The sequence below is a fragment of the Xenia sp. Carnegie-2017 genome, unplaced genomic scaffold (genome assembly GCF_021976095.1).
Source record: "Xenia sp. Carnegie-2017 unplaced genomic scaffold, XeniaSp_v1 HiC_scaffold_6, whole genome shotgun sequence".
In the NCBI taxonomy this organism is placed as follows: domain Eukaryota; kingdom Metazoa; phylum Cnidaria; class Anthozoa; order Malacalcyonacea; family Xeniidae; genus Xenia; species Xenia sp. Carnegie-2017.
In genome coordinates, this window is record NW_025813526.1 from 14881880 (window position 1) to 14907392 (window position 25513).

The following is a 25513-nucleotide window of genomic DNA, read 5'->3' on the forward strand; positions in this document are numbered from 1 at the left end:
TAACGACATGCTTCACCGATGTTTTCACCGTTTTGCGCAGCATAACCTGTGCCAGGCCAAAAACATTTAATGTTTCAGCACAAGAGAACCTTCTGTATTGTCTTTATTCTGTGCGATTCTGTGCGTGCAAGTATAAAGATCTATGGTTATCTTCCTCTTTGAAAAAAACAACTTATGATGTCAAAGATTTTTTTGAAACTATTAACTCATGCTTTTTGACAGGTACAATTCTCTAAAGAAAAAAACAAAAAACACAAAGCTTATTAATCAATTTATCTGAAGAAGCTTATCGGTCAGACAAAATTTTGTGTTTGACTTGGGAGGCAAAGTAGCTGTTCCATCGTTTATTTCAATTTTTTCAACATTCGTTTGTTCTTCAATCCGTATAATTAATTCAATATTTATGTCTACAGTAAACTTACACTAGCAAAGTAGAATTCTTGTCTCTAATAACATGATTGACTAAACATTTTAAATAATGCCTGTCTCTTCTATAAGTAGCTGTAAATACTTTTATGTCAACAACGTCCGATTAGAATTTTTATTAATTGGCTTAACTTAAAAGTCGTACATTGTACTTATCAGTTTGAATTCATGCGTTGACCAAACCATAATTGTGTTGTGGCATTATCTGACGATGCACAACGATGTGTAGTGTCATAGCAAACATAAAATCCAAAATTATCTTCTCCTGTCCCACCGCTACAGACTGATGATTGGAAATTCTTCAGATTGCACATAGTTTCATGTTGGGTATTGTCTGTATGAAAAATTTGTGCGTCATCTTGCCAGAAAGGAATGCTGCAATCTTTACAGTTGTAGCCTTTGATATCGATAAAACTGACATTTAGGCAAACGGCACCGTTATTATTCTGTTTCAAAATTGGTGCATTTTCATGGGTTGCAACAACCAAATCTGTTTTATTCCAGTCTTTGTCACCGTATGAGCACGTGATACGCCATAACGTGTTTCCGTCTTCTTTTATACTCATCATTGCGTTGAAAGAAAGTCTATGATCTTCCAATGTTTCATTCTTTTCGTTTCGAGAAAAACTTTTATAATAAGGTTGATATCTATATTGAGCACGTAATTTAAAGCTATAGGACGTGACCAATGTCCAAACATTCACGGAATCAAACTGACAGAAAACTTTAACCATTCTATTTTCATTTGTAAATATTGTATACCAGCCATCAGACTGACCATGAAAGTTTTGACAAGATTTTGCTTTCTTTTCACAGCGTTTGCCAACAAATCCTTCTTTACATTCACAAAAGTTACATGTCTCAGTGTACGGAGCGTCTGATTTTTGACACGTACCATTATTAAAGCAATACGATGAAAACTTGAAGCTTTCTGTACAATATTTTGACATGAACTAGCAAGAGAAATAAAAACATAAAACGACAATCTTACTTTAAAAGTAATTAATTTTTGTGTTTTAGACAAAAACAGAAAACAAAGAAAAATCTAAAAAGGGAAATACCTTAAAAAATGTACCTTTTTACTATAAATTTTATTGCGGCTGGTTAATTGCGATTAAAAATCATAATAAAATTTTTAAAAATCCTCGTTAACAAATACGTTTTTAGGTACGGTGATGTGTATTTACTTTGGAGTACATTTTCTCGGCTATTTAACTTCCACATTTTATCACTAATATGTATAAATCAGTTGCTTAACTTTGTTGATAATTTGAAATTTCAATGTAAATAACAAAATGCAGATTTTCAAAAAAGACTAGCATTCCGTCATAAATGCAAGATGTTAAGAACGTGTGGATGAAATATGTGAATTTTGCATTGAGACATTTGTAGCTTAGATATTTATTTGATTTTCTGGCGTCTTTCATCCAATTCAGAAAGATAAAGGCTTTGCTATGTACAAGACAATAGTTCATCAACTTTACAATTGTCAAATTTGACTAAAACAAATGATGTTTTTCTACCTCAGTTAATAATGTTATTTTAGGTTTGAATTTGCTTTTTCCATTATGCAAATGCATGATTTTTGTTTTAACTGACTGACAAACATTTTCCTATTCATTCAACACTCAACCTCAATGCAATAGAAGTTAGTTGTAGTTGTTTGCATGAGTAATGTCTGGAATATCATCAACCCACTAAGAGTGTTTAGGGAAATAGTGTAAAACTTAAGTACATGTATACTGCTATAGCTATTAGCATTTGTGAAATTTTCACGTAAAAAGTGTATACATATGGGAAAGTGTTCATAAGTAAATTATGTTCATATGTGAAATATATTTGTTAGTAAAACAAATCATATATGAACTCATTTCATATAAAACGTGTTTAAATTTCATATATGAACTTGTTTCACGTGTGAACTTTTCACTTGAGACATTTAACATTACGAAGTAAAAGTAAAAGTTTAAAGATATATTTTTAAGAAAGCAACGAACGCAAAAAACGGTCTTTTTAGTCAACGTTCGTTTATCCTACTATCACTGTTTTCTTAAGCAATATTTTTGTTACCAAGATTTATAAATATGTCAGTGCCATGGCTAGATCACTAATCTGGGAGGTGTTTCTTCATATGTTTAATAATGTCTCTGGTTTTTTAGAAAGGCTAGTGGATTTCAAATGAAATCAATCCGGTACAACTTCCTAAAGTAATAAAAATACCCTAAAACCCAATCAACGTTCTAGCGACGGTCCTATTAATATGACAAAAAAATTAAAAAATAGCAACGCTAAATTCCTCAATTAAGGCTTGCAAGGTTTGTAAGGACATGTGGAACAAAATTTGGAAATATTCTTTTCTAAAGTGTATATTTTTGTTTCCGAAAGAACATTTTAAACTAATTTACGCATGCCCATAAATAACATTACTAACAAGAAGTTTTAACAAATAAAGCTAAAAAGATGAAAATTATTGTTCAAGCTAACAAAATTTTGGGATATTTGGCACAGCATAGATACGCAAGTTTAAGCCTCCAATATCATTGCAATTGCCTTTGAAAGTTTGAAAAGAAACGTTTTTTCATTATCACTCCCTTAACTTAAATAGAAATATGAAGACGAATACTTAGAGTGATTTCATTTTTTACCATAGTGGAAATATTATTAGAGAAATTGCAGAGTAACGTCGATTTGTTATTTTCAAAATGACAGACGTAACAATATTTTTACCTCAAAAACTCACCCTTATACTAGACATGTTCGTGGTAAAATAAATACATTGATCATCTTCTTCTAAAGATCTTTCATTTGTGTTAGTGGAAAGAAGTTGACAGACTGTACCACAAATTTGAAAAGATAAACAGGAACTTTCCTCGAAACAGTTGTGAAGACAATGATGCATGCTGGAAGTACTGATATTTCTTAAAATGAAGTGAGATGACAGCCTTCCTAGGCGATTTTTTATTTCCGCTAGGTAGTTATTAGAAATAATGGGAAGAACGCAAAATAGTTGGAGTAGAGCAATCCAATAGTGCATTGTTACATAAATTTCAACCTAGAAATAAAAAGTTTATAAATGCTCAGTTATTATGAAATGAAAGACTGACTCCGATTTTTGACTTGTCATCAACGATTTTCATTTATATTTTTAATGCAGCAAAAGTTGAAAAACAGAAGAAAATTCTCAACATATAATGTACGCACTAAAAAATTATGTATATTTTGATTTTTCAAATCACTCATAAAATGCGTTGCATCTTGTACATTTTATAAGACGAAACTCTCATTGTTTATTTTTTTAAATGTTTTTAAAAATGTGCACCGAAGTTTTTTAATGAAATATTGATTACCTACTTAAGTTATACTTGCTTTTAGATTTATTAACCCAAAACAAATGTTGATGATTATTTTCAAGTTCATACTCTTTAACAGCATAAAAATTTACTGTCATAGCAAAAATTTGCAAATAAACCATGTTTTATATTTCTGCAAAGACTTACAAAAAATATTCATGGTATTATGATTAACGTTTTTTGATTAATAATTTACATGAAAAAAAATTCAATTCTGATTGGTTAGGACCAGTGCACTTTACGTTAAATACTAATGCAAAAATATGAAAACACCGGTGAAAAAACCAATACAAATTATTTTAAAAAAATGCGTTCATGACAGGTTTTTCATACAAACAAGTGATCTAAAAGCCAATCAAAATATTAGGTCAAAATAATCAAAATAAAACATTTCAAATGCGGGAGCGTTACATTATTGTAAACAAAGTAATTTCAATGACTTTAAGTATACTTTCTTTCTACGTTTATCGTTTGTAAGACGCTTCTGGACGAAAATATGAACACTGCTAAAAATAGATATTTTGTTCTTGCTGTGTGTATGTGGAAGCTGTGGTGTTGTGAAAAATAATATTGGACAAAATAAAAAATACGTTGCGGCCGATAACTTGCCGCTTGAAATGTACCTGCGCTGAAGTTAAAAATCCCTTAAATAAACAGTCATATTTCTTTGAAAATATTAATAGTCTTTGTAAAACTTACTCGTGCATGTTTTTCCCAAATTGCACTCAAAACCATGCCATTACGTACACATACTAGTTGTAGGCACTTATTAGGCGCTGAAGCGGACAAAAATGCTATATTGCAAATATTCATACTATGTGAAAAAATTCATGGTAAGTGCAAAATTCATGCTTATTAAAATTCATAGTCTACCCGCAACACACCTGTTGACTAGAAACTGATCTGCTAATAGACTGGGTATAGCTTTCATAGGTGTTAAAAGTGAAGCGTAATGATTCCTTGTACGCCAAAGGTATACGGAGTTTTAAACTCGCCAGGTCTTTTTCTTTGTTGTATAAGTGGGCAATACCACTGGGAGCCCACTGGTCGCGCATAACAAAATCCACATTAGCAATTCAGTATTGCTAAATTGCTATATCATATAACAGCATCTATTAAAAACGACGATTTTTTCGTAGCAAAAATGTTTCGACATTACGAACATGGCATCTTCAGTGCGAATAATAGTGTTACGAAATATGATACAGTATAGGAAAATATGAATAAAATATTTACATTGAATGGGAGTGTGATCTATTTAAAGGAAGTTTAAAACAGAAAAATATATATAAATAAATAAGTATTTACATTGGAAATGGAATAAATGAAATTAAAGATGTGCCAACCGATTGAGCTCAGAACGGTTTTATGTTCCTCCATTTTTTTCATCAAGTCCGTATCAATTTTCCTTAGTTGTTTTTTAACAACGCTGTTTGTAAAAATTTCTAAAGATTATTTAAGACTAAATAACTCTGAAATATGTTTAGCTCTAAATTAATTTAAAACGGGAATATATTTTCATTAACGTGTTCTGACCTAGCTTGAATCTGACACTATACAACGCACGCGACAAAGATACATGTTGAAAACTGCAGCGAGTTTGGAAACAAAACAAATGCGGCTGCCATCAACTTGTTTTGATATTATTCCTTTATTTTACAATGTATAGCAGATCTGCATCAATCAGCAAGGAAATTGCAGATATTCACACAAATCATTATAAGTAAGATAATCCACTGCATTATTTTGCGACCAGTGAGAAAAGTTGATAAACGTGCATCAGAAATTTGGCTTTGATGAGAAAAATTTAGTTATTGGGAAAATTTTTTTCTCAGATGACCTATATTGCAGTTAGATCTACCTAATCCATTAAAGGTTTTGCGGATCATGTGAACTGATCGTTTTAAAGACGTTTTCCTAACTGTTCAGTACTTTATTACTCCAGTATATTTTATACAATTTATTTTGCTTACATACCACGAAAAATGGACAAATAAGAGAAACTTTAACTTACAAACCCACCGGTATTAAAAACTGTACTGCTGGTGATGAAGGAACAAGTAAAAGCAGCTAATAACATAGTGTGACGAGCAAAATTAATGCATTTGAATGTTGTTTGACAGTGGTTTTTCATTAAACTGCGAAAAATATTTCACAATAGACAGATGAACCATGCACTAAATACTTTGTAAAATAAAACGTCAAATATATACACTCTAGCGCAATATTGAGCTATGAAAAAATGATTTATAAATATGATTTTACCTTTGTGAATTTGATAAATATATGTAATGTCTTCTTGATATGACGCCTCTGTCTTCTCTATCTTTCCAAGTGACTCGAGTCATCACTGCCATTTTTATTAGCAAGCCTTATGTAAACACAGTTTTCGTTCTAATTACGAATTAGGAATGTCTTTAATTTTGCTGATTGCTTTTTATTGAATGCTTTAAAGAATGATATAATGCAGAATATGTGTCTATGGCAAAGCTTGCGTCAGAGAATACGCGTACTTACATGAATACGAGTAATATATTGGTCTATTTGAAACAAATTTGCTTTGCGGGGGATACTTTTGTTGCTTATATAAATTATTGATAGTTTAATTTTTCACTGTACGTGCAGATAGTTTACCGACAACTATATAATCTGTTAAGTATTGCTTTATTGGCGTCTTCGTCTTATTAACGCGTACGTGCTTTTGTAAGAAAATATGCAATTTAGGAAAGTAATTAAAATTTATGTAAGCCAAATAACAATTATGTACATCATGAAATATTAAGAAACAACTTTCTTAGATCTATGTATGAATTTTTGTCATAGTTCTGAAGCACAGTAGCTAACACTATACCAACTTTACGACAATTATACATTAGCTATTAAGAAACTTTAAAAGGAACACCAAAGAGATATTTTTTCACAACCTTCTACTACTCGTAAATATTTTCATGAAATAAGCAAAATATTTGTATTTATATTCTCATTATCGAACTAATTCTTATCTTCATAATGAAACATAAGTCATGAATTATTAGCATTTTCGATTTTTACGTTTTCAAAATTTTGCACAAGTGATTGCGAAAGCAAAAAGTTGATATGATTTTAAACTACAAATATATCAAAAGTAAAACTTTAGCACAAAGGCAAATCTTTTGTTGGAAATCGACTTGGCCTTAGTTACCTTGTGCAGCTTGTTACACCTGGCGCATACTGTAGGTTTCTGCTTAGCAAAGTTTCATTTGTGGGGCGTGCTCTCGAGCAGGATTCTGTAATGTGAGGTGGACTTTTGTAAATTGTTTACTATTCAAGCTGCTCAACAAATTTTAACAAATATTTACATTGATTATCTTCTTTGCAGAGTTTGCTAGGTTTTAAACATTTTAGCTGATCTCTTCTTAGAGTTTAGACAGGCATCTATACAACAGTCTTACCATGTCAATATCGCAGTCATAATTTTATGCTATATTCAATATTTTATGAAAAAGCAGATTGTGCTTTTTTATGAAAAAACTACTACAGCATTAAAGGGCTGCCATATGATTATATGGATGGACAATTAAACAAATAGTCGGTGAGATAATGCTATATAAAGAAGACTTGGTAATTCAAAGTAAGAGATACAATTTAAACCAAAGTATCTGAAATAATTATCATATAAAGATTGCTACAAGTAAGTAGCAAGCTCGTCATTGTAGGTTAAGAGCGACCTTATTTCAGCAACGCAGCAAACTTTAGATGCCACATTTTATATGTATGTATAATTTGCCGAAGGCATAAAGAACAGCATTGGTCTATATGAAACAAATTTGCTCAGCGGGAGATACTTTTATTGCGTAAAGATACTTACATAAAGATCACGTCCACACTATAGAATATTTTTGCTTCAAAACGTATAAATTTTCGCGCTTTCTGTCTGCACTAATACCATCGAATATGCTTAGTATATTTACTAAACAGCTAAATATTCTCTTAAATGCGTTTTAGGATAAGGTACTAAAATGTGGATTTTTTAAAATGGAGACTTCTGAAAGCGATCATTTTATCTGCAGCGATTGCCACTTATTTCCCGGTTATAAACTGGCCAAATCGCGGAAATGCTTAATCAATTTGTGCTGACGCAAAAACAAAGGAGAGAATTGATACAAATGACTTCTGTTAAACGTGTACACGCAGTGTTGCCAGATCGTGAAAAAATTCACAGATTTGTGAACTTTTGCTCTTTTCGTGAACATTTTATGAACATTAAAAGTTTGTAAACTTTTTGTGAGCTTTTCAAAATTTCATAAATTTTTGTATTTTCATCATTTTCATCAAGTAAGCATAGGTAAATTATAGTTTAATGAAAGGGGGAAATCTTCATACCTCGACAATTCTTTCAAAACAACGACGATTTTTAAATTTCAAGATAATCCGATGTTTTCTGGTAATTTCCGACTGTTCTCGACAATTTTCCAGGTGTTTTGAGAATTTTCGGTTTAGTCCGTTAACTTTCGATTTTAAAGATTAGATGTAATATGAACTTTTTGCCATTTTTGTGAACTTTTGACGAAACCAAGCATGAATACTTTAAAATTTTATCTTGCAACACTGGGTACACGTCCATGCGTATGTGCATTTACATTGTGTTTATATTTTTTGTTGAGCTGTTTACAATTTAATAGGTCATCTTGATAGCTCGCTGTCTTTCATGCTGTTTTGGCAAGTGAGCAATGCATCGCAGAGTTTCGTTGCAATATTACCAGAAAGATAACCTGAGCATTTCCACATATTCACTTCAACAAGACTATAGCTTCAGGACAACATTATAGAGACTATATTTTAGTTAATCCATTTTCTCCATCCATAAAATTACATCACGATCAAAAATTTCTTGATAGGGAAGGCAATTAATCATTGTATGTTGAATCTAAGTTTATTGTTGTAAGACTTAGCCTGCTCAATAATATCTTCATATTTATATTCATATATGAAAGGATATTGGCACAGTGCCATGCTTAAGATGCTCTAGGCAACCATGTTGTCAGAAAATAAATCAGAACAAACACTGCTCCACATCATGGGTACTGTTTGGGGTGATCGATTCTTTGCAATCTACCGACTCAGTAAAATGTGTAAGCATAGTCGTTTGCAAATCGAAAAGATTGGCAAATTTACGATTTCATACAATAACAAATAAGTAGCAAACTAAGTTGAGTTTTTAACGGAGATCACATGAAGTCAATTTTAGTTTTCAATGTATTCAGTCATAAAGTTTCAAATGGCGATACAATACCAACCACCTCGTCTATCGGTTTTCTTGCCTCCATTATACCGGAACATTATGAGAAGCATGCAAACAGAGCTAAGTGCAAACAAATTGACGTCATATGGCTTCAAGGTGACATGAAGCGAATGGCTTTTGACATCAGTTTTATATGGAATTATCAAAATTTATCGTCTGTAAAAGTTAAAAAGTCTCTAAACTTTGTTTACGACCGTAATTTTACATTGAATTCTGTTCTCAAATGTAATCTGATTGCACCATTCGCACGCGGCAATATTGCATTACTTGAGCAATGTGACGTCAATTTGTTTGCACTTACAACTGTTTGAATGCTTCTCATAGCATTGTGGTATAATAGAGGCAAGAAAACTAACTAGACAAAGTATGACTGTATCACTGATACATACGTTTGCGCAAGGTGAGTTTATTTTGCTCGTGGTTTTTGTCAGTCAAGCTTATTCTCATTCTTATATAAGACAGTTTTGGTTATTTTTGTTAATCTGAATAAAAAATTCTAATGTAAGTAGGTTTTTGGAAACAATTGGATTTGATCCTGTGCCAATTACATGACTGGTGCCTAAAACCCGCGAATTAGACCACACGGACACACTACCTAAGATCTATTTATGGAATTAAAGAAGTTTGTCAGAAGATAATGTTCTTTAAAAGTAAATTGCAAGTAAAATTAAAAGAAAGTACTATAAATTGCGGAAGAAATTTATGCTTTTTCGTCACAGATTGCATAAATTATATTCGATTGAAGCTTCATGGACAATATTTCAGAATGATTTTTTTGAACGTATGTGATTTATGTGTTATCGTTAAATGTGTTGAACAATGTAATGTTTTCTTCTCTCATGAATTTCTTAAAGTCCCAATTAAAAAGTTCCGAGCCTTGATCCGTTTGAATGTGTATCGGCTTGCATCCTGATGATAATATCTTCTGAAAAGCGTTCACTAATGTATGATTTGTTTTTCAATGGAATAGCCCAAGCATACTTTGAAAAAACATTGAAGCTTCATGGACAATTTAAAGCTTCATGGACAATATTTTAGAATGTTACCTCTAATGGATAAAACTCATAGAGTCAGCATTTGCTTAACAAGTAGGTTTTTTGAATATATGTTATTTACTTGTTATTACATGCTTTTGGCATTTGGATAATTACCACACACATTGTTAAACAAAGGAAATAGAAAGTCACATGTTGTTTATATGTGGATTATTTTTGACATGTGACTTATATTTGATGATATACAACCTCATGTTGCAACATAATTTCACATATGTAAAATTCAAATCCTTTACAGTTCACATCTGAAAATGTGTTTTACACGCAGATCACATATGAGAAAATACTGGCCACATATGTTACCTAATTTGATAAAAATCTGACATGTCCTTATCACAATTCTAAATAAAATATCTAAATGAAAAACTGTTGATGTTGTAATCATTAGACACTTATCCTTAAGGTAGTTTCTTAGAGAACACGAAAACATCCCCTATCATTTACTTGCCACTTGTTTATGTAGAAAAATACAAAAAAAATGTTTAAAACGACCATTTATTGCATAAAGTGTCAAAATCTTCCAATACAGAGTATTTGTATTTGTAATTGCAGTTCACTATTTCAGAAGTCCCTCCAACTAAAATGCCCTAAATGTAAAAATTAAGAATTGTCATCGTTTTTATTTCACGTAAAGACTTAAATTTAAGACCTGGTGTTAGCGATGGGATTCAAACCCATACGGCCACGCTACCCACTTGTCAACAAAAACTTGTGAAAGAAAAACTCATGAAATTTAAAAGCATTTTAAAGACAAGCTATCACTAACCAAACTTGTAAGATAATCTCATTTATTATATTAAATAATCTTATTTATTATAGCGTCTCTTCTGGCAAAATGGCTGGCCTTTATTGCCTTAGAAAATATTTCACTTGTCCATTATTTTCCGTTATAAAAATTTACGTTCAATTTTAAACATACTTTGTAAATCAAAGATGAAAAATAAAAAAATTATAAATGCGAGTCAAACAGAAGAAGTGGGAAATGACTTTATTTATATAGAGTTTATAATTTAGAAATATTTAGTTTTACTGACGAAAACTAGAAAAAGGAAAGCCAATCCGTTTAAAAGAGCAAGGATGATTAAAAAACAAGACTTGTTTCTCTCTCTACGTGCTCAGTATATGCAAAATTCTTTCTGTTTAAAATTTCTAAGTAAGGACCTCGTGTTTGGTTACTAATTACCTACTAATAATTTAATTTTTTTCTAAATGCTGCTTACATTTATAAAGTTCATCAAAATATGCAAGACGCACTTCTTATATAAATTTTTATTTAATAACGACAAACAATTAAAAAGTAATGTGTCATTTACATACGTTAGGTTAAAATGTGCAATGTATGTTTTCATTTTGATATAATAAAAAATTTAATTCATTACTGGAATGTTAAATAATGGTGAAATAAACGATAAACAACTTGACAATCTAACTTTTAATACCACATTTAATTATAAAGTTACAGGCCATGTGTCATTTGTTAAACGAAAGAAATTTTAACAAGAGATATTTTTTCAAAAAAGTGAACTTTTTAAATTGAAATCTAATCGTTTTGCAAACAGTTATATCAATATATCAGTGATAATTACGTTTTTGCAAAGTAAGTATTTTGTTCATCATCAAATGAAAGATAAAAAAAAAAATTTCGTCACAGTATTATTGAATTACTTGCAAATGGATTCCACGACCCTAAGATTAAGAGTCTCATGCTCTACCGTCTGAGCTAGCCGGGCATTATGACAGTGAAAGATCATCAATTAGTATATTTTTGGTACGTTGAGACAAAGCGAAATCGCTCTTTGTCTCTTTTTTAAAATCTTGAAATAGAAAATACCGAAGAAGTCACCATTCTTCTCTTTTTTAGTCTCCTCGCCAAAGTCATTAATATATAGCTTTTTAGCTTGCAAACCTAAACCATTGCTCACATTTAAATTCATTTATATCGTCGAGGATGATATGGATACTCAATCGACGTTTTGGTGTCAACATCTTGTCGAAAAGCATTAATTTAAGTCATCTTCACTTTCGCTACTTGTGTCTTCTTAGCTCGTGCTATGACTCAGCATAAGGTCAAAAACTTTATTAAAGTCTTCTCCGATAAAAAATGTTTGTAACAAATAATGAGCTTTTACATGCTAATTTTAAGTATGTTTAAAATGATAAGAAAAAATAGAAAACAAAGAAAAAAACACAGATTTGTTGTAAAAAATGTCAAATATGTTTGCGTTCTTGACGCCATTTTAAATTTTTATGCCAGGACAACTTTTGCGGTAAACATCAAACTAATTTTTTTTTAATTTAGACTTCAAACGTCAAACTCCTAGTCTATAACTACAGTTTGGGATATGAGGTTTACAAACTGAAAGCCAATCTGTAACTGTCCAATATTATAGAGATGTTCTCCTTTGTCATTAAATTGGACACAAATTTGAACGGAACTAAAACATTAAGTGCATACTTGGAATTTACTGTAGTGAGTTCTATTAAGATCTTTGTACATGATTTATGGACATCGTATGGTTCTGAGAATTGGCAGGGTTATGTCGTCTATACAATCCAAGCATTTGTTAAGTGAAGCATCTCTGTTGTGGAGTGCATGTGAGAAGAGTTCTGTGTCCATCAAAAGAAGGTCTAAGGATGATCAAGGATAAAGGAAAACCCAACGAATGACTGCAACAATTCCTATATCGGGGAGACTAGCACGAAAATAGATATAAGACTTAATGAACACAAACGAGCTATAAAGAAACAGGACAAAACCAATCACATCACCGACTGACAAACCACAACATTGACTGGGACTATAAAAAAATGTATTACTTACAGCACTGACTGCAGACAACGACAAGCAACTAACACTACTTTAGACTAAACCACAATAACAATAAGCAATTGAATTCCGCACACTCACACATTTCCTGTTCACACAATACGATGACGTAAGAATCAGATAATAAATTTTACTAACCTAACGTTCATTCCTCACTTGACTCTGAAGAGGACTACTACTATGGTTGTCGAAACGTCAGTCTACATCAATACCAACAGTCCTTCTCAGGACTCTTCTAACCTGGGCGATCTACATTTACAAACATGTAAAATATATCATACTGTCATATAACTTTTCAGCGAATACACTAAGAGATAACAAAGACTACCCTTATATGTTAATAAGAAATACTTATATGTGCCAAAGCACCTCAACTTTCTTTATATTATTTATGTTAAACTGCATTGTGTTAAGTAGCGGCACTGCAGAAAAGTTTCAATGTTATTTGGAATCAGGTATCAATTCATTTTTTCCCAAAATTTAGCATTCACTCCCACTCAGATTATAATAGTGTCATAAAAACACGTAAATATAATTTAAGAACAAACGTCCGAAATAAGAAGTTCTGAATAGTTTGATATGAGCAGAAAAAAGCTAAGTGATGTACAAAGTTATAAAGGATTGTTGTTAATGCAGTTGCTAAGACAAGTGAAAAACCCAAAGCATCTTGCTGGAATGATGGCGACCATAGGATAGAGTGCACAATTCATTACCCCTTCTGTATAATCATTATTTTTTAATACTTTTTATTTTGCATTCGTAAATAGACAAGAAATAATGAGTTTCTACACGACAAAAATTAAAAAATTTCAAGTAATTTCTATTTAATTGATGGAAGATAAACTACGTCAAATAAATTGTATTTCAAAACATAAAAATCATTGATTTTCAGTAGAACACCTCTAAGCTCGTAGTGTCTTCGTGCTCAACATTCCATTGTCGTATACGCATGCGCAGATCATATAAAGGAACAACTCAGACTGGGGGTTGCTCATACCATGAAATGGGTTATTCAAGCTTACTTTTTAATGCTGACTATTATAAATTACGAGCACAGAATATTTATTATACGTAATGCTCTCTTAAAAGTTACATCGGCAATTATTCCAGCCGTTTAATTAGTGTTTGTCATTTGTTTCCAACCCTTAAATTTACATGACGTCATTTTTGAAAAATGAACTCTGGAATATTTTCGCTTAAGAAATGACTTCGTATCATTCTAAAGACTAGAAAGAAGTGACGACTCTAACGACATGCTTCACCAATATTGCCAACCGTTGTGCGCAGCATAACCTGTGCCAATCCAAAAACATTTAATGTTTCAGCACAAGAGACCCTTGTGTTTAATCCTTATTCTGTGCGATTCTGTGCGTGCAAGTATAAAGATCTATGGTTATCTTCCTCTTTGAAAAACCAACTTATGATGTCAAAGATTTTTTTGAAACTATTAAACTCGTGCTTTTTGACAGGTACAATTTGATTTTGCTAAAGAAAAAAACAAAAAAAACAGAAAGCTTATTAATCAATTTATCTGAAGAAGCTTATGGGTCAGACAAAATTGTGTGTTTGACTTGAGAGCCAGAGTAGCTGTTCGATCTTTTATTTCAATTTTTCAAAACTCGTCCGTTCTTCAATCCGTATAATTTATTAAATATTTATGTCTACAGTAAACTTACACTGGCAAAGTAGAATTCTTAGCTCTAATAATATGACTGACTAAATATTTTAAATAATGCCTGTCTCTTCTAAAAGTAGCTGTAGTTACTTGAAATTTTTATGTGATTAACGTCCAATTAACTTTTTTATTAATTTGCTTAACTTAAGAATCATACATTGTACTTATCAGTTTGAATTCATGCGTTGACCAAACCATAATTGTGTTGTGGCATTATCTGATGATGCACAACGATGTGCAGTGTTATAGCAATCATAAAATCCAAAATTATCTTCTCCTCCACTAACACCATTGCTACAGCCCGATGATTGGAAATTCTTCAGATTGCACATAGGTTCATTTTGGGTATTGTCTGTATGCAAGATATATTCGTCATTTTGCCAGAAAGGAATGCTGCAATTTGTACAGTTGTAGCCTTTGATATCGACAAAACTGACATTTAGGCAAACGGCATCGCTGTTATTCTGTTTCAAAATTGGTGCATTTTCATGGGTTGCAACAACCAAATCAGTTTTATTCCAGTCTTTGTCACCGTATGAGCACGTGATACGCCATAACGTGTTTCCGCCTTCTTTTATACTCATCATTGCGTTGAAAGAAAGTCTGTGATCTTCCCATGTTTCATTTGTTTCATTTCGAGGAAAGTTTTTAAAATATGGTTGATCTTTATACTGAGCACGTAATTTAAAGCTGTAAGACATAACCAATGTCCAAACATGCCCAGAATCAAACTGACAGAAAACTTTGACCATTTTACTTTCATTTGCAAATATTTGATACCAGCCATTTGAACGACCAAGAAAATTTTGACAAGACTTTGCTTTCTTTTCACAACGTTTACCTACAAATCCTTCTTTACATTCGCAAAAGGCGCGCACTTTACTCGAACTTGAGGTTGATAGTTGACATTTTCCGTTGGTATTGCAATAATTTGATGTAAGACAGCAATCTATTTTCACATGACATGTGCCGTGAGGGTAGCTTGAACTATCCTAAAAAGAGAGAAAACATATACATGCTATAATTTTGCAGATATAGGTTACCATTTTTAGTGTTTATGTACCTTAACGTGACAATGAGATGTAAACAACTGTAGTTACCATTTGTACGTGTATATTTACATATATAAAGAAAGAAATATAATTTTAGCGACGTTCACCACTTATCTATATAATCACTTTGATTGGCGGATATATAGGATACCTAAAAATTAATTATTGCAGTGCAATTTAGACTCTATTTACATTCCTAAGCACGTAATAAACAAGTTCATTGGTTAATTTATATTCTTTTGAAATCGAAAACCTATATATCGCCTTTTTTTGAAAGTAATTTTAATTCAAATGTGAACAGTTATAATTTCTTTCGAGGTACGCTGGATCCGCTAATGAATCACTTTGCTTTTGTTAATGATGACTGGAAAGAAGCAGCAATACCTCTACCTTAATACTATATTGTCTACGTTTGTTGATGTATGTACTTGGTAACACGCAGTTCCATGACAACAATGCTACATATATTTTCTAATGAAAAAAGGAAGATTTAGCTCATGTCATAATTTGAGAAGCAGTGTAGGAAATTCCTAATAAATTCAAAGCTTATGCAATCCTTAATAACTTTTTAATTGAAGATCGGGCTATAATTTTGCTCACAGCATTTTAAATAAGTTGTTTCTGAGATTGCAATGCTCACAGTTGTTTTTTCCAAACTTAGTTTCAAGTAATTGATTTGGATGCTAGTCTTTACAGCTCAACAGCAAAAATAAAACAAAATAACAAGAGCTCCTCATTTAACTATTTTATCATCCAGCAATAACTCTTACGCGTGAACATTTTTTATCTTAATGTAATATTTTTACCTTTTTATTCAATATTTTCATTGTGAAATGTTGACATTGACTTTTCTCATTGTTACTTGTCTCGTCAGTTATCGTTGTTGAAAGAAGTTGACACGCCGTACCACAAATTTGAAATGATAAACATGAACAATCTGTTAAACATTGTTCTAGACATTCATCAATCTTTGAAGTAGTGATGTTCCTCATAATGAAGTTTGATGGCAGCGACCCAATGCGAGCATAAAGTTGGACATTGCCATTCATAGAGACAACATCAGGTAGACATAAAAATTCGATAAAGAGAATCCAAAAAAACATTTCGTATGAATGTCTATCTAAAGGAAAAAATAGTAAATGCTGCGATTTATACAATACATAAATTACTGATATGTCAAGAAAACGTTTTAAAAATTTCTATTCACTATAAATTTCATTTACATATAAATGAACGTGAAAGTTGCTAAATGGATAGCGCGAGAATAACTTTTTTTAAAGACAGAGTTCCGTGAATATGGAGGTTTAGAATAATCATACTAACACACAGATAAAACACGCTCATTAAAATGAATAAATACATTAATAAAATGACATTAAAGAAAGTATGTGAGAGAGGGTGAATGCATGGCAGCATGTGACATGTAGTTTTTAATACTTAATTGAAGGCATTATGCGAGCCCGTATTTTGATGGCACGTTTTAAAATCATAAAAAATTTCTGTTATTGCGCTCAATTTTCTATTCTCTCGTTATTTTTACACGCAAATGTTGATGACATATGTTTTGTTTAGAATCAACTGCAAATAACTTCATTGCCTGTTTATATCAATTGCAATTGTATATGGGAAGGAATGAAGGGACGATTCAGTAGACGGGATGATGAATAGGATTTCGGCATTTATCAGTTAACACGGCACGTTTTTTTGACATGTTAAGACTCCATCCCACTTTACCAAACATTATTATTCTGACCTGCAATATTCAGATTCAAAATCTGCCAAAAATCTGATGTAAATGTTCATTAGAACGTGGTATTAAAATTGCAGGAGCCTGACGCCTAAAGCAGTAGATAGCTGTCAGAGTTTTGTACCAACATGTGTAATTTCTTAATCGAGTCAGGTACAAAGCATCAAATTGGGGCATTGTGACAGCGAGATATCAATATAAATATCAAGTACTGTCGGAATTGGCTACTTATTGCTGTCATACGATGCGTACGTGAGCTGCATTTTACAATCTTGGAAAATTCAGTAAATTTTTTCAGACATATTATGTTGATTTTTTAAAGACAACAAAAATTTGCAAGACAACAAAAGTGCCCATGACACGTTTTTAAGCAAACAATATTATAGTAATCTTTAGAAAATTTACAACATATTTTATAAATGCAAAATTTCATGTTGATGGAGTATGAGCACCTAAAATTTGCGGCTTTTAAACATATCTTCCTATTGACCGTGAGTATAAAAAGACTGGCGAGTAACGAAGAAAATGGCTTACATGAAGTCACATCAGGAGGGTATTTGTGATAGTCGACAACGTTTTTATTATAGCAACCCATAGGCATATATTTTTTTAACATTTGCGAAAATTTTTTTCTGATAAAATGCCACACAGATATGTCGTGTTTACATTTTCAAACCCAATAAATTCGAAGTAAGAGTTTGCTCTCTGTAAAATCCCATATGCAAGTGACACAGACCAGAAGCTAATAAACGTAAAAATGCTTGGGTTAATTATCTAAAAAAACGCAAAAAAATTGGGAACCTTCTGCGTCTTTTAAAATTGCTCTAAGAATTTGATAAGGATGACTTTGTGTGCCACTTTACTTGTGAGATTAAAGTGGGAAATTTGGACAGCCCGCTCCTTGTATCTTTTAAATTTAAAGGGCATGAAATTGACATAAGTGTCTGACATTAAATAGAAAAGCGGTGAAGCTTGCTTTGAACACACTTAAAACAACTTTAAACGAGACGAACTTGAATAAACGCGTCTGACAAAAACAAATTAGCAAAGATTTGAAAAATGTTTTGTATTTATATGTTTTGATAATACTTCAATGAATAAAAAAAATTATGAATTTGTGTTTTGGATGGTATATAGCTCAGCTTCGCTTCGAAAGATAACATTGACATCGGTGCGAAAAATTCTTGGTATCATGCTCAACCTCGTCCAATAATTGCTTATTAACTCTTTTATGAAAACTTCAAATTAAAAGACTCCCCAATATGTTATAGAATTGAAAAATGAGAGACTTTTAAACTGACAATCACGTCGGTAATACAAATTAAAATGCTGGAGATGAAACAACTATTGAAAAAAACAGTAACACAGTGACAAACAAGATTAACGCATTTGTAGGGGTTCGATAGTGGTTTCACAGAAATATGAGAAAAAAATTTCCCAATTTACAGATGAATCATGCACTAAATATTTTGCAAAATAAATCAGCAATTTTGTACATACTAGTGCAATATTGGGCTGTGAAAAATATATTTGTGTAAATGATATTACCTTTGTACATTTGATATCATATGTAATGCTCTCTTGATATGTTATCTCCGTCTTCTCTTACTTTCCAATTGTTTCATGTCCTCACTGCCATTTTTATAAGCATCAGTGCGCTTATGTAAACAAACTTTTCCTTTCCACCTGCGAATTGGGAATGTCTTAAATTTTGCTAATGGCCTTTTATTAAAAAATACGTGTCGCAAGTTACCACTCAAAAGCGGAAATGAAAAAGTAAAACATACGTGTGTTATTGTTGATAAGTTTTATTTCGTTTGTGAGACATCATTTTAGAACTTTTGTGGATGACTATGCATAATCTTTATAGAAGGATATTATGTAGCCAATGTCTTTATAGCAAAGATTGCATCAAAGAATAAATGTGTTTATATGTAGAGTGATATTGATCAATTTGAACTTAATTTTCTCGGACGCAGATACCTGTATTGCCTTTATCAAATATTAATACTCAAAGTTTTGCGCTGTATGTGCAGAGAGATCACCGACAACTATATGATATGTTAAGGATTGTTCTGTCTTCATTTTATTCTTTTGAACGTGCTTCAGTAGGAAAATGTACGATTTACGAAAATGTATGAAAATATAATTGATATATAATTATAATTTATAATTAATGTACGATTTATAATTGATATAAGCAAACGTCAGTTTTATACGTCATTAAATATTAATTGTTTTATTTCTAAAGTCAGAAGCACTATACAAAATAATAAGACGATAATCATATATCAGCGATAAGAAAACTTGAAATAATTGGTAAATCGATATATTTGTATATTCAAGGCATACATATTTATGATTGATACATAAGGATATAAAGCCCGCCACACACTGGTGAACTTGTCGCGCGTAGTTCTTCGTGACAGGTGTGATTTTAAACCCGCCGCACACTGCTGAGCTTGCCGCGCGTACTTGTTTTTCGTGACAAGTGTGACCGACAAAATTTCCTAGTGTGCGCGGAAGTTTTGAACAACATTTGTCATTCGTGACAGATGAGTCAAATATCAAACGCGTTTAATAAACCTGTCACGAATAACAAGTACGCGCGGCAAGTTAACCATTGTGCGGCGGGCTTAAGAGAACATTAGTTAATTAGCACTTGACCAAAACATTCATCGAACAATCTCTAGTTATTATTGAGTCTGCCACTTATTGTCTATTATCTAAAACAAATTTCTTTTTTCCATTAACGCAATAGTTCCATTAAAACTTTTACAGGTTGTAGGCCCAGGATATTGAAAATGGACAGTCGAACAATTAAGTGGCTTAGTTTCAGTGGAAATGCTAAAGATTATACAGCATGGAGCACAAAATTTCGTAACTAGCTACAACTCCAAATTTGCGTTTCTTACTTATTTATTCTTCGTTTTTTAAACATCTTGTATTAACCAAAGAGTCGGAAATTTTGGAATAATTAAAAAAAAACAAAGCGGAGGCAGTTGTGACAAAAAACTCTCAGTGAAAACTTTGTTAGATAAGAAATTTGTACTTATGGGTTAAAAAGTTCTCTCCAGGTCCCTGCAATTAAAGATAGTTTTTTAAGTTCCCTCAGTGCAATAGAAAAAACATGTTCCCTTTTATTGGCGATGCATGCAAGGTTGGACAATCGATTTTCTTTCGATGTGCTACACATATAGGTTTGACACGTTTTATACAAGGAAATGACCTTTCCTTTGATGCGGAAGAAACAGGCAAGGTTAAAATAAGTCTTAGCAACGTATAGCTATTTATTACTGAACGCTTACACATTTGCGAGTTTTGTTCTGTTTACTTTAGTAGGTGCAGTTAATGAAAGACGTACAAAGTTTAAACTTAAGTACATTAACATAACTATATATTGAGAAATGCGTAACTTCTGAAATGTGCAACAGTCCAACAGAAAAGCTTGTCTCACTTCTGTAATCTTCATACAGCTGACACTTTAAAATCCGTAATTTTGAGGTGCTCGCATCAATTATGGCCATTTAATTTTCCGACAAACAATTTTTGATGAATAACTTTAATGAATAAATTTGCGTTACTTTCCGACTTCTTTGTTAACAGTTTTTCTTTTGTTTAACATGACAAAGAGGTGAAAGATAGAAAAGTTTGCACTTAATGAAAACTTTTACTTAAATTTCTAATGACAAACGATGAATATACAATTTATGTTGAATTAGCTTTAACAGGAATATTGGGTTTCTTTTTTGTTAATTTGAACTAAATACGTTAATCAAACCATAGTTGTGTTGTTGCATTTCCTGACGATGAGCAACGATGTTTCTGTTATATCATTTAGATCACAATCACATTCTGTTTTATATATGATATCCAAAATTATCTTCTACTCCATAAACCCCATCATTGTTATAACCAGATGATTAAAATTCTTCAGATTCTCTCCATATAAGCCATGGCTATGGTCTGTATAAAAAATATATTGGTTATTTTCAATAAATGGAATGATGTAATCTTTACAGTTGTAGTCTTGGATATCGATATAACTGAAATTTAGGCAAACTGGTACTGTAGTAAACTCATTCAAAACTGGTGCATTTTCTTTGTTTTCAATAACTAAATGTCTTTCATTCCAGCCTTTCTCACCGTATGAGCACGTGACACGCCAGAACAAGTTTCCATCATTTTTTATACTGATCATTGCATTAAATGAGACTCTGTGATCTTCCCATATTTTGAACGATTCATTTCGAGGGAATCTTTTATAGTATAGTTTATATCTATGGTAAGCAGGGTAATTTAAGTTTACGGCATAACCAATGTTCAAGCAATCACAGAAACTAACTGACAGGAGACTTTGCCAATTTTGTTTTCTTTTCTAAATGATTTATACCAGTCATTTGAACATACGAATTAATTTTGAAAAGACATTCTTTCTTTTCACAACGTTGACCAACAAATCTATCTTTACATTCAAAAAAGGAACAAGTCTTACTGTATGATGTTCTTCATTATTGGCACGTACCATTGTTATAGCTATACGATGACCTTCGACAGTAATCCGTTTTCATATGGAAACTTTCTGTTCAATAATTTGACTTTAACTGAAATGAGAATGAAATATATGTCCACAAATATGACATTCTCACTTTTAAAAGAAATTAATGTTATTGCTATATACATATTTAAATTTGAAAATTGGTAACCCAGGCATATATATAATAATATTAAGGATTCTCTGGATATTTATTTTGTATTTTTATTAAGCTTTCAACTCGGTGCCTTCGTCAGAATGTAAGAATATATTATTTACAAAGATTTTGTAGGCGTTTGGGGCGTCTGATTGGTTGGTTAGTAGTTGAGTTGATATTATTGGATGGTATAAGATGCGTTGTCATGGTTTCGGGTGTATGGATTGCGTTAATGAAATTTGAGTGTTTTATTTTAGTCGTTGTGTTATTAGTTTGCTGTTTTGGTTTTTTCTTTAGTTGTGAATAGATGATGGAGATGTAATTATGTCTGTTTATTGTGCTTTGTCTTTGCTGTACCATGCCTCTTTGAATTCTCGTGCGTGTTTTATATGTGCGCATCCAAGAAGTTGTGTTTTTGTCCAGTCAAATGTGTGGTTGGTATCGTAGGTATGTTCTGTCGGTAGTGATTTTGGGTCGCGTCGTTTGATGGTATTCTTGTGTTCAGTGAGTCTTGTTTCAATTTTCTTCGATATTTGTCCTATGTGCTGTTTGGGGCAATCTTTACACGGTATGATGTAGATGGCGTTGGTTGTGTCAAATGTCGTTGCTCGGTCTTTATGTTTAGTGAAGTATGGTTTGAGTTGGTGTGTTGGTTTATGTGCGATGTTCATTTTGAGTGGTCGGAGTACTCCTGATGTAATTTCTGATGTTCCGTTTATATATGGTAATGTCACTATTTTTACTGGTTCGTCTGTATCTTCGTTAGGTTTTTCAGTTTGCGGTTTGTTGTGTATTTTGTTTAATACTTTTTTGATAAAGTCTCGTGGGTAATTGTTGTTTATGAATATAGAGAATAAGTAGTTACGCTCATTCTTCTTGGCTTCTTCTGTATTGCAGTGAGTTTTAATCCTGTTAAAGAGAGTTCGTATGCAACTCATTTTGTTTTGTGTTGGGTGATTGCTTTTAAAATTGAGTATTTGGTCTGTGTGTGTAATTCTGCGGTATACTTGTGTGTTTAATGTGCCTTCATGTGATCTGGTAAGTAGAATATCTAGGAAGGTAAGTTGTTTGTTCTGTTCTTTGTCCTTGGTAAAAGCTATGTTCTGTGTGGTGTTGTTTATTGTGTGTAGAATGTGTTCTGTTTTGTCTTTTTCGACGATAGCAAAGATGTCGTCGACAAATCTTCTCCATAGTCTGATGTGTGTTGTTGGTGACTGACCGCTTTTCAAGGTGTTGCATAACAGCTTCTGCAAGGAAGGTGGATAAAGGAGAACCCATTGGTGTTCCTGAGATTTGTCGGTAATATGAATTTTGGAAGGACAATTCAGTGGAAAGGCAGAGATCGTTGACATCGTAAGGTTCTGAGAATTGACAGTGTTATGTCATCTATACAATCCCAGCATTGGTTAAGTGGAGCACATCTGTTGTGGAGTTTATGTGAGAAGAGTTCTGTGTCCATCAAAAGAAGGTCTAAGGATGATCAAGGATATAGAAAAACATAACGAACGACAAGGTGCAGTTTACAAAATAAACTGCTCCGACTGCAACAATTCCTATATGGGGGAGACTGGCAGGAACAAAAATAAGACTTAATGAACACAAACGAGCTACAAAGAAACAGGACAAGACTAATCACATTATCAACTGACAAACCACAACATTGACTGGGACTCGGCAAAAAGTATTACTTACAGCACTGACTATAGACAACGGCTTACATTAGAAAGTTAATATACCAACTTAGAACAAAAACCCCTGACTAGATCACAACAATTACCATCACCTTAAAAACTATACATTCACAATACAAAAAAGAAACAAGCATCTAACACTACTTTAGACTAATCCACGATAACAATACACAATCGAAACCCAGACACTCAAAAATTTCCTGTTCACACAATACGATGACGTAAGAGCCAGATAACAAATTTGGTTAATAAAGTAAATGGTTTGAACCGAGAGTATGGTTACATTTTGTAAATGTATGTCGTCCAGGTTAATATAGTCCTTATAAAGACTATTTTTGTTGTTGTTGACTGACGTTTCGACAACCTGAAGATTTTTGACTCTGAAGATGACTACCGCTAAGGTTGTCGAAGTATCAGTCAATAACAAAAAAAACAATCCTTCTCAAGACTCTACTAACATTGACGATCTACATCTACAAACATGTAAAATATAGTATGTTGCATTATAAATTTTCAGTTTCAGTGCATACACTAAGCGATAACAAAGACCAGTCTTATATGTTAATAAGAAACACTTATATGTGCTAAAGCACCTCAACTTTCTTCATATTATTTATGTTAATTGATTGTTGTTGAGTTACGGCACTGCAGGACAATTTCAATATTATTTCGAATAAGGTAACAATTCATTTTTTTTCCAAAATTTAACATTCACTCCCTCTCAGATTATAATAGTGTCTTAAAAAAACGTAAATATAATTTAAGAACAAACTTCTAAAAGATGAAGTGCTGAATAGGTTGTACTGGATATGAATAAAAAAAGCTAGGTGATGTGCAGAGTTATACAGGATTGATGTTATTACACATGCTAAAACAAGTGAAAAACCCAAAGAATTATGCTGAAATAAGGGCTACCGTGGGATAGAGTGCACAATTCAGTGCCCCTCCTGTATAGTCGTTATTCTTTGATAATCTTTTTATTTTGCATTCGTAAATAGATCAGAAATAATGAGTTTCTACACGACGAAAATTAAAAAAAATTCAAATAATTTCTATTTAATCAATGGAAGATAAACTATGTCAAATAAAATTGTATTTCAAAACATAAAAATCCTTGATTTTCAACAAAATACCTCTTAGCTCGTAGTTTCATCGTGCTCAACATTAAGTCATCTTATACGCTTGCACAGAATATAAAAAGAACAATTCAGACTCGGGGATTGCTCATACCATGACATTGGTTATTTAAGCTTAGTTTCTAATACTGACTTATTAAAGTTGTGCAAGCATAAAATATTTATTACACAGAATGCTCTTTCAAAACTTACGTCAGTAATTATTCCAGCCGTTTAATTAGAATTTGTCACTTGTTTCTAACTTTTAGATTTACATGACGTCATTTTTGAACATAGAATTCTAGAATATTTTTGCTTAAGCATTGACTTTGTACCATTCTAAAGGTTCGGAAGAAGTAACTACTCTAACGACATGCTCCACCAATATTGCCAACCGTTGTGCGCAGCAGAGATCAAAAACACCATTAGTTTCAACACAAGAGACCCTTCTGTATAATCTTTATTTTGTGCGATTCTGTGAGTGCAAGTATAAAGATCTATGGTTAACTTCCTTTGTGAAAAAATCCAACTTATGATGTCAAAGATTGTTTTGAAACTATTAACACATGCTTTTTGACAGGTACATTTCGCTAAAGAAAAAAA

At 32.1% G+C, this 25513-nt stretch overlaps 2 protein-coding genes across 4 annotated transcripts; both read right to left on the bottom strand.

The window, feature by feature from the left end:
* Positions 1–329: 329 nt before the first annotated feature.
* Positions 330–5415, bottom strand: LOC124457543. Of its 2 annotated transcripts, none has more exons than XM_047007771.1 (3): positions 5313–5415; positions 3167–3478; positions 330–1379 (listed from the first exon to the last, which is right to left on the bottom strand). In XM_047007771.1, exons 2-3 carry the CDS (start codon positions 3458–3460, stop codon positions 582–584), a joined length of 1092 nt encoding a protein of 363 aa, XP_046863727.1. In that variant the 5' UTR covers positions 3461–3478; positions 5313–5415; the 3' UTR covers positions 330–581. The 2 variants fall into 2 exon arrangements, with proteins under 2 accessions (XP_046863727.1, XP_046863725.1); XM_047007769.1 differs by lacking the exon at positions 5313–5415 and adding an exon at positions 4661–5298.
* A 9153-nt stretch (positions 5416–14568) lies between these two features.
* Positions 14569–19093, bottom strand: LOC124458196. Of its 2 annotated transcripts, none has more exons than XM_047008254.1 (3): positions 18962–19093; positions 16473–16782; positions 14569–15606 (listed from the first exon to the last, which is right to left on the bottom strand). In XM_047008254.1, exons 1-3 carry the CDS (start codon positions 18979–18981, stop codon positions 14782–14784), a joined length of 1155 nt encoding a protein of 384 aa, XP_046864210.1. In that variant the 5' UTR covers positions 18982–19093; the 3' UTR covers positions 14569–14781. The 2 variants fall into 2 exon arrangements, with proteins under 2 accessions (XP_046864210.1, XP_046864211.1); XM_047008255.1 differs by having other exon boundaries at positions 16473–16786.
* Positions 19094–25513: the final 6420 nt, after the last annotated feature.

Bases quoted from the DNA above. Each gene is read 5' to 3' on its own strand.
- LOC124458196 (XM_047008254.1), bottom strand. From the start codon at position 18,981: ATGATATCAAATGTACAAAG. The intron at 16,783-18,961 runs GTAATATCATTT...TCCTTTAGATAG, and splicing joins ATGATATCAAATGTACAAAG to ACATTCATACGAAATGTTTT. The intron at 15,607-16,472 runs GTAAAAATATTA...CTCTCTTTTTAG, and splicing joins TGAAAATATTGAATAAAAAG to GATAGTTCAAGCTACCCTCA.
- LOC124457543 (XM_047007769.1), bottom strand. From the start codon at position 4,831: ATGCGCGACCAGTGGGCTCCCAGTGGTATTGCCCACTTATACAACAAA. The intron at 3,479-4,660 runs GTGTGTTGCGGG...TTTTATTTCTAG, and splicing joins GATCAGTTTCTAGTCAACAG to GTTGAAATTTATGTAACAAT. The intron at 1,380-3,166 runs GTGAGTTTTTGA...TTCTCTTGCTAG, and splicing joins CGAACATGTCTAGTATAAGG to TTCATGTCAAAATATTGTAC.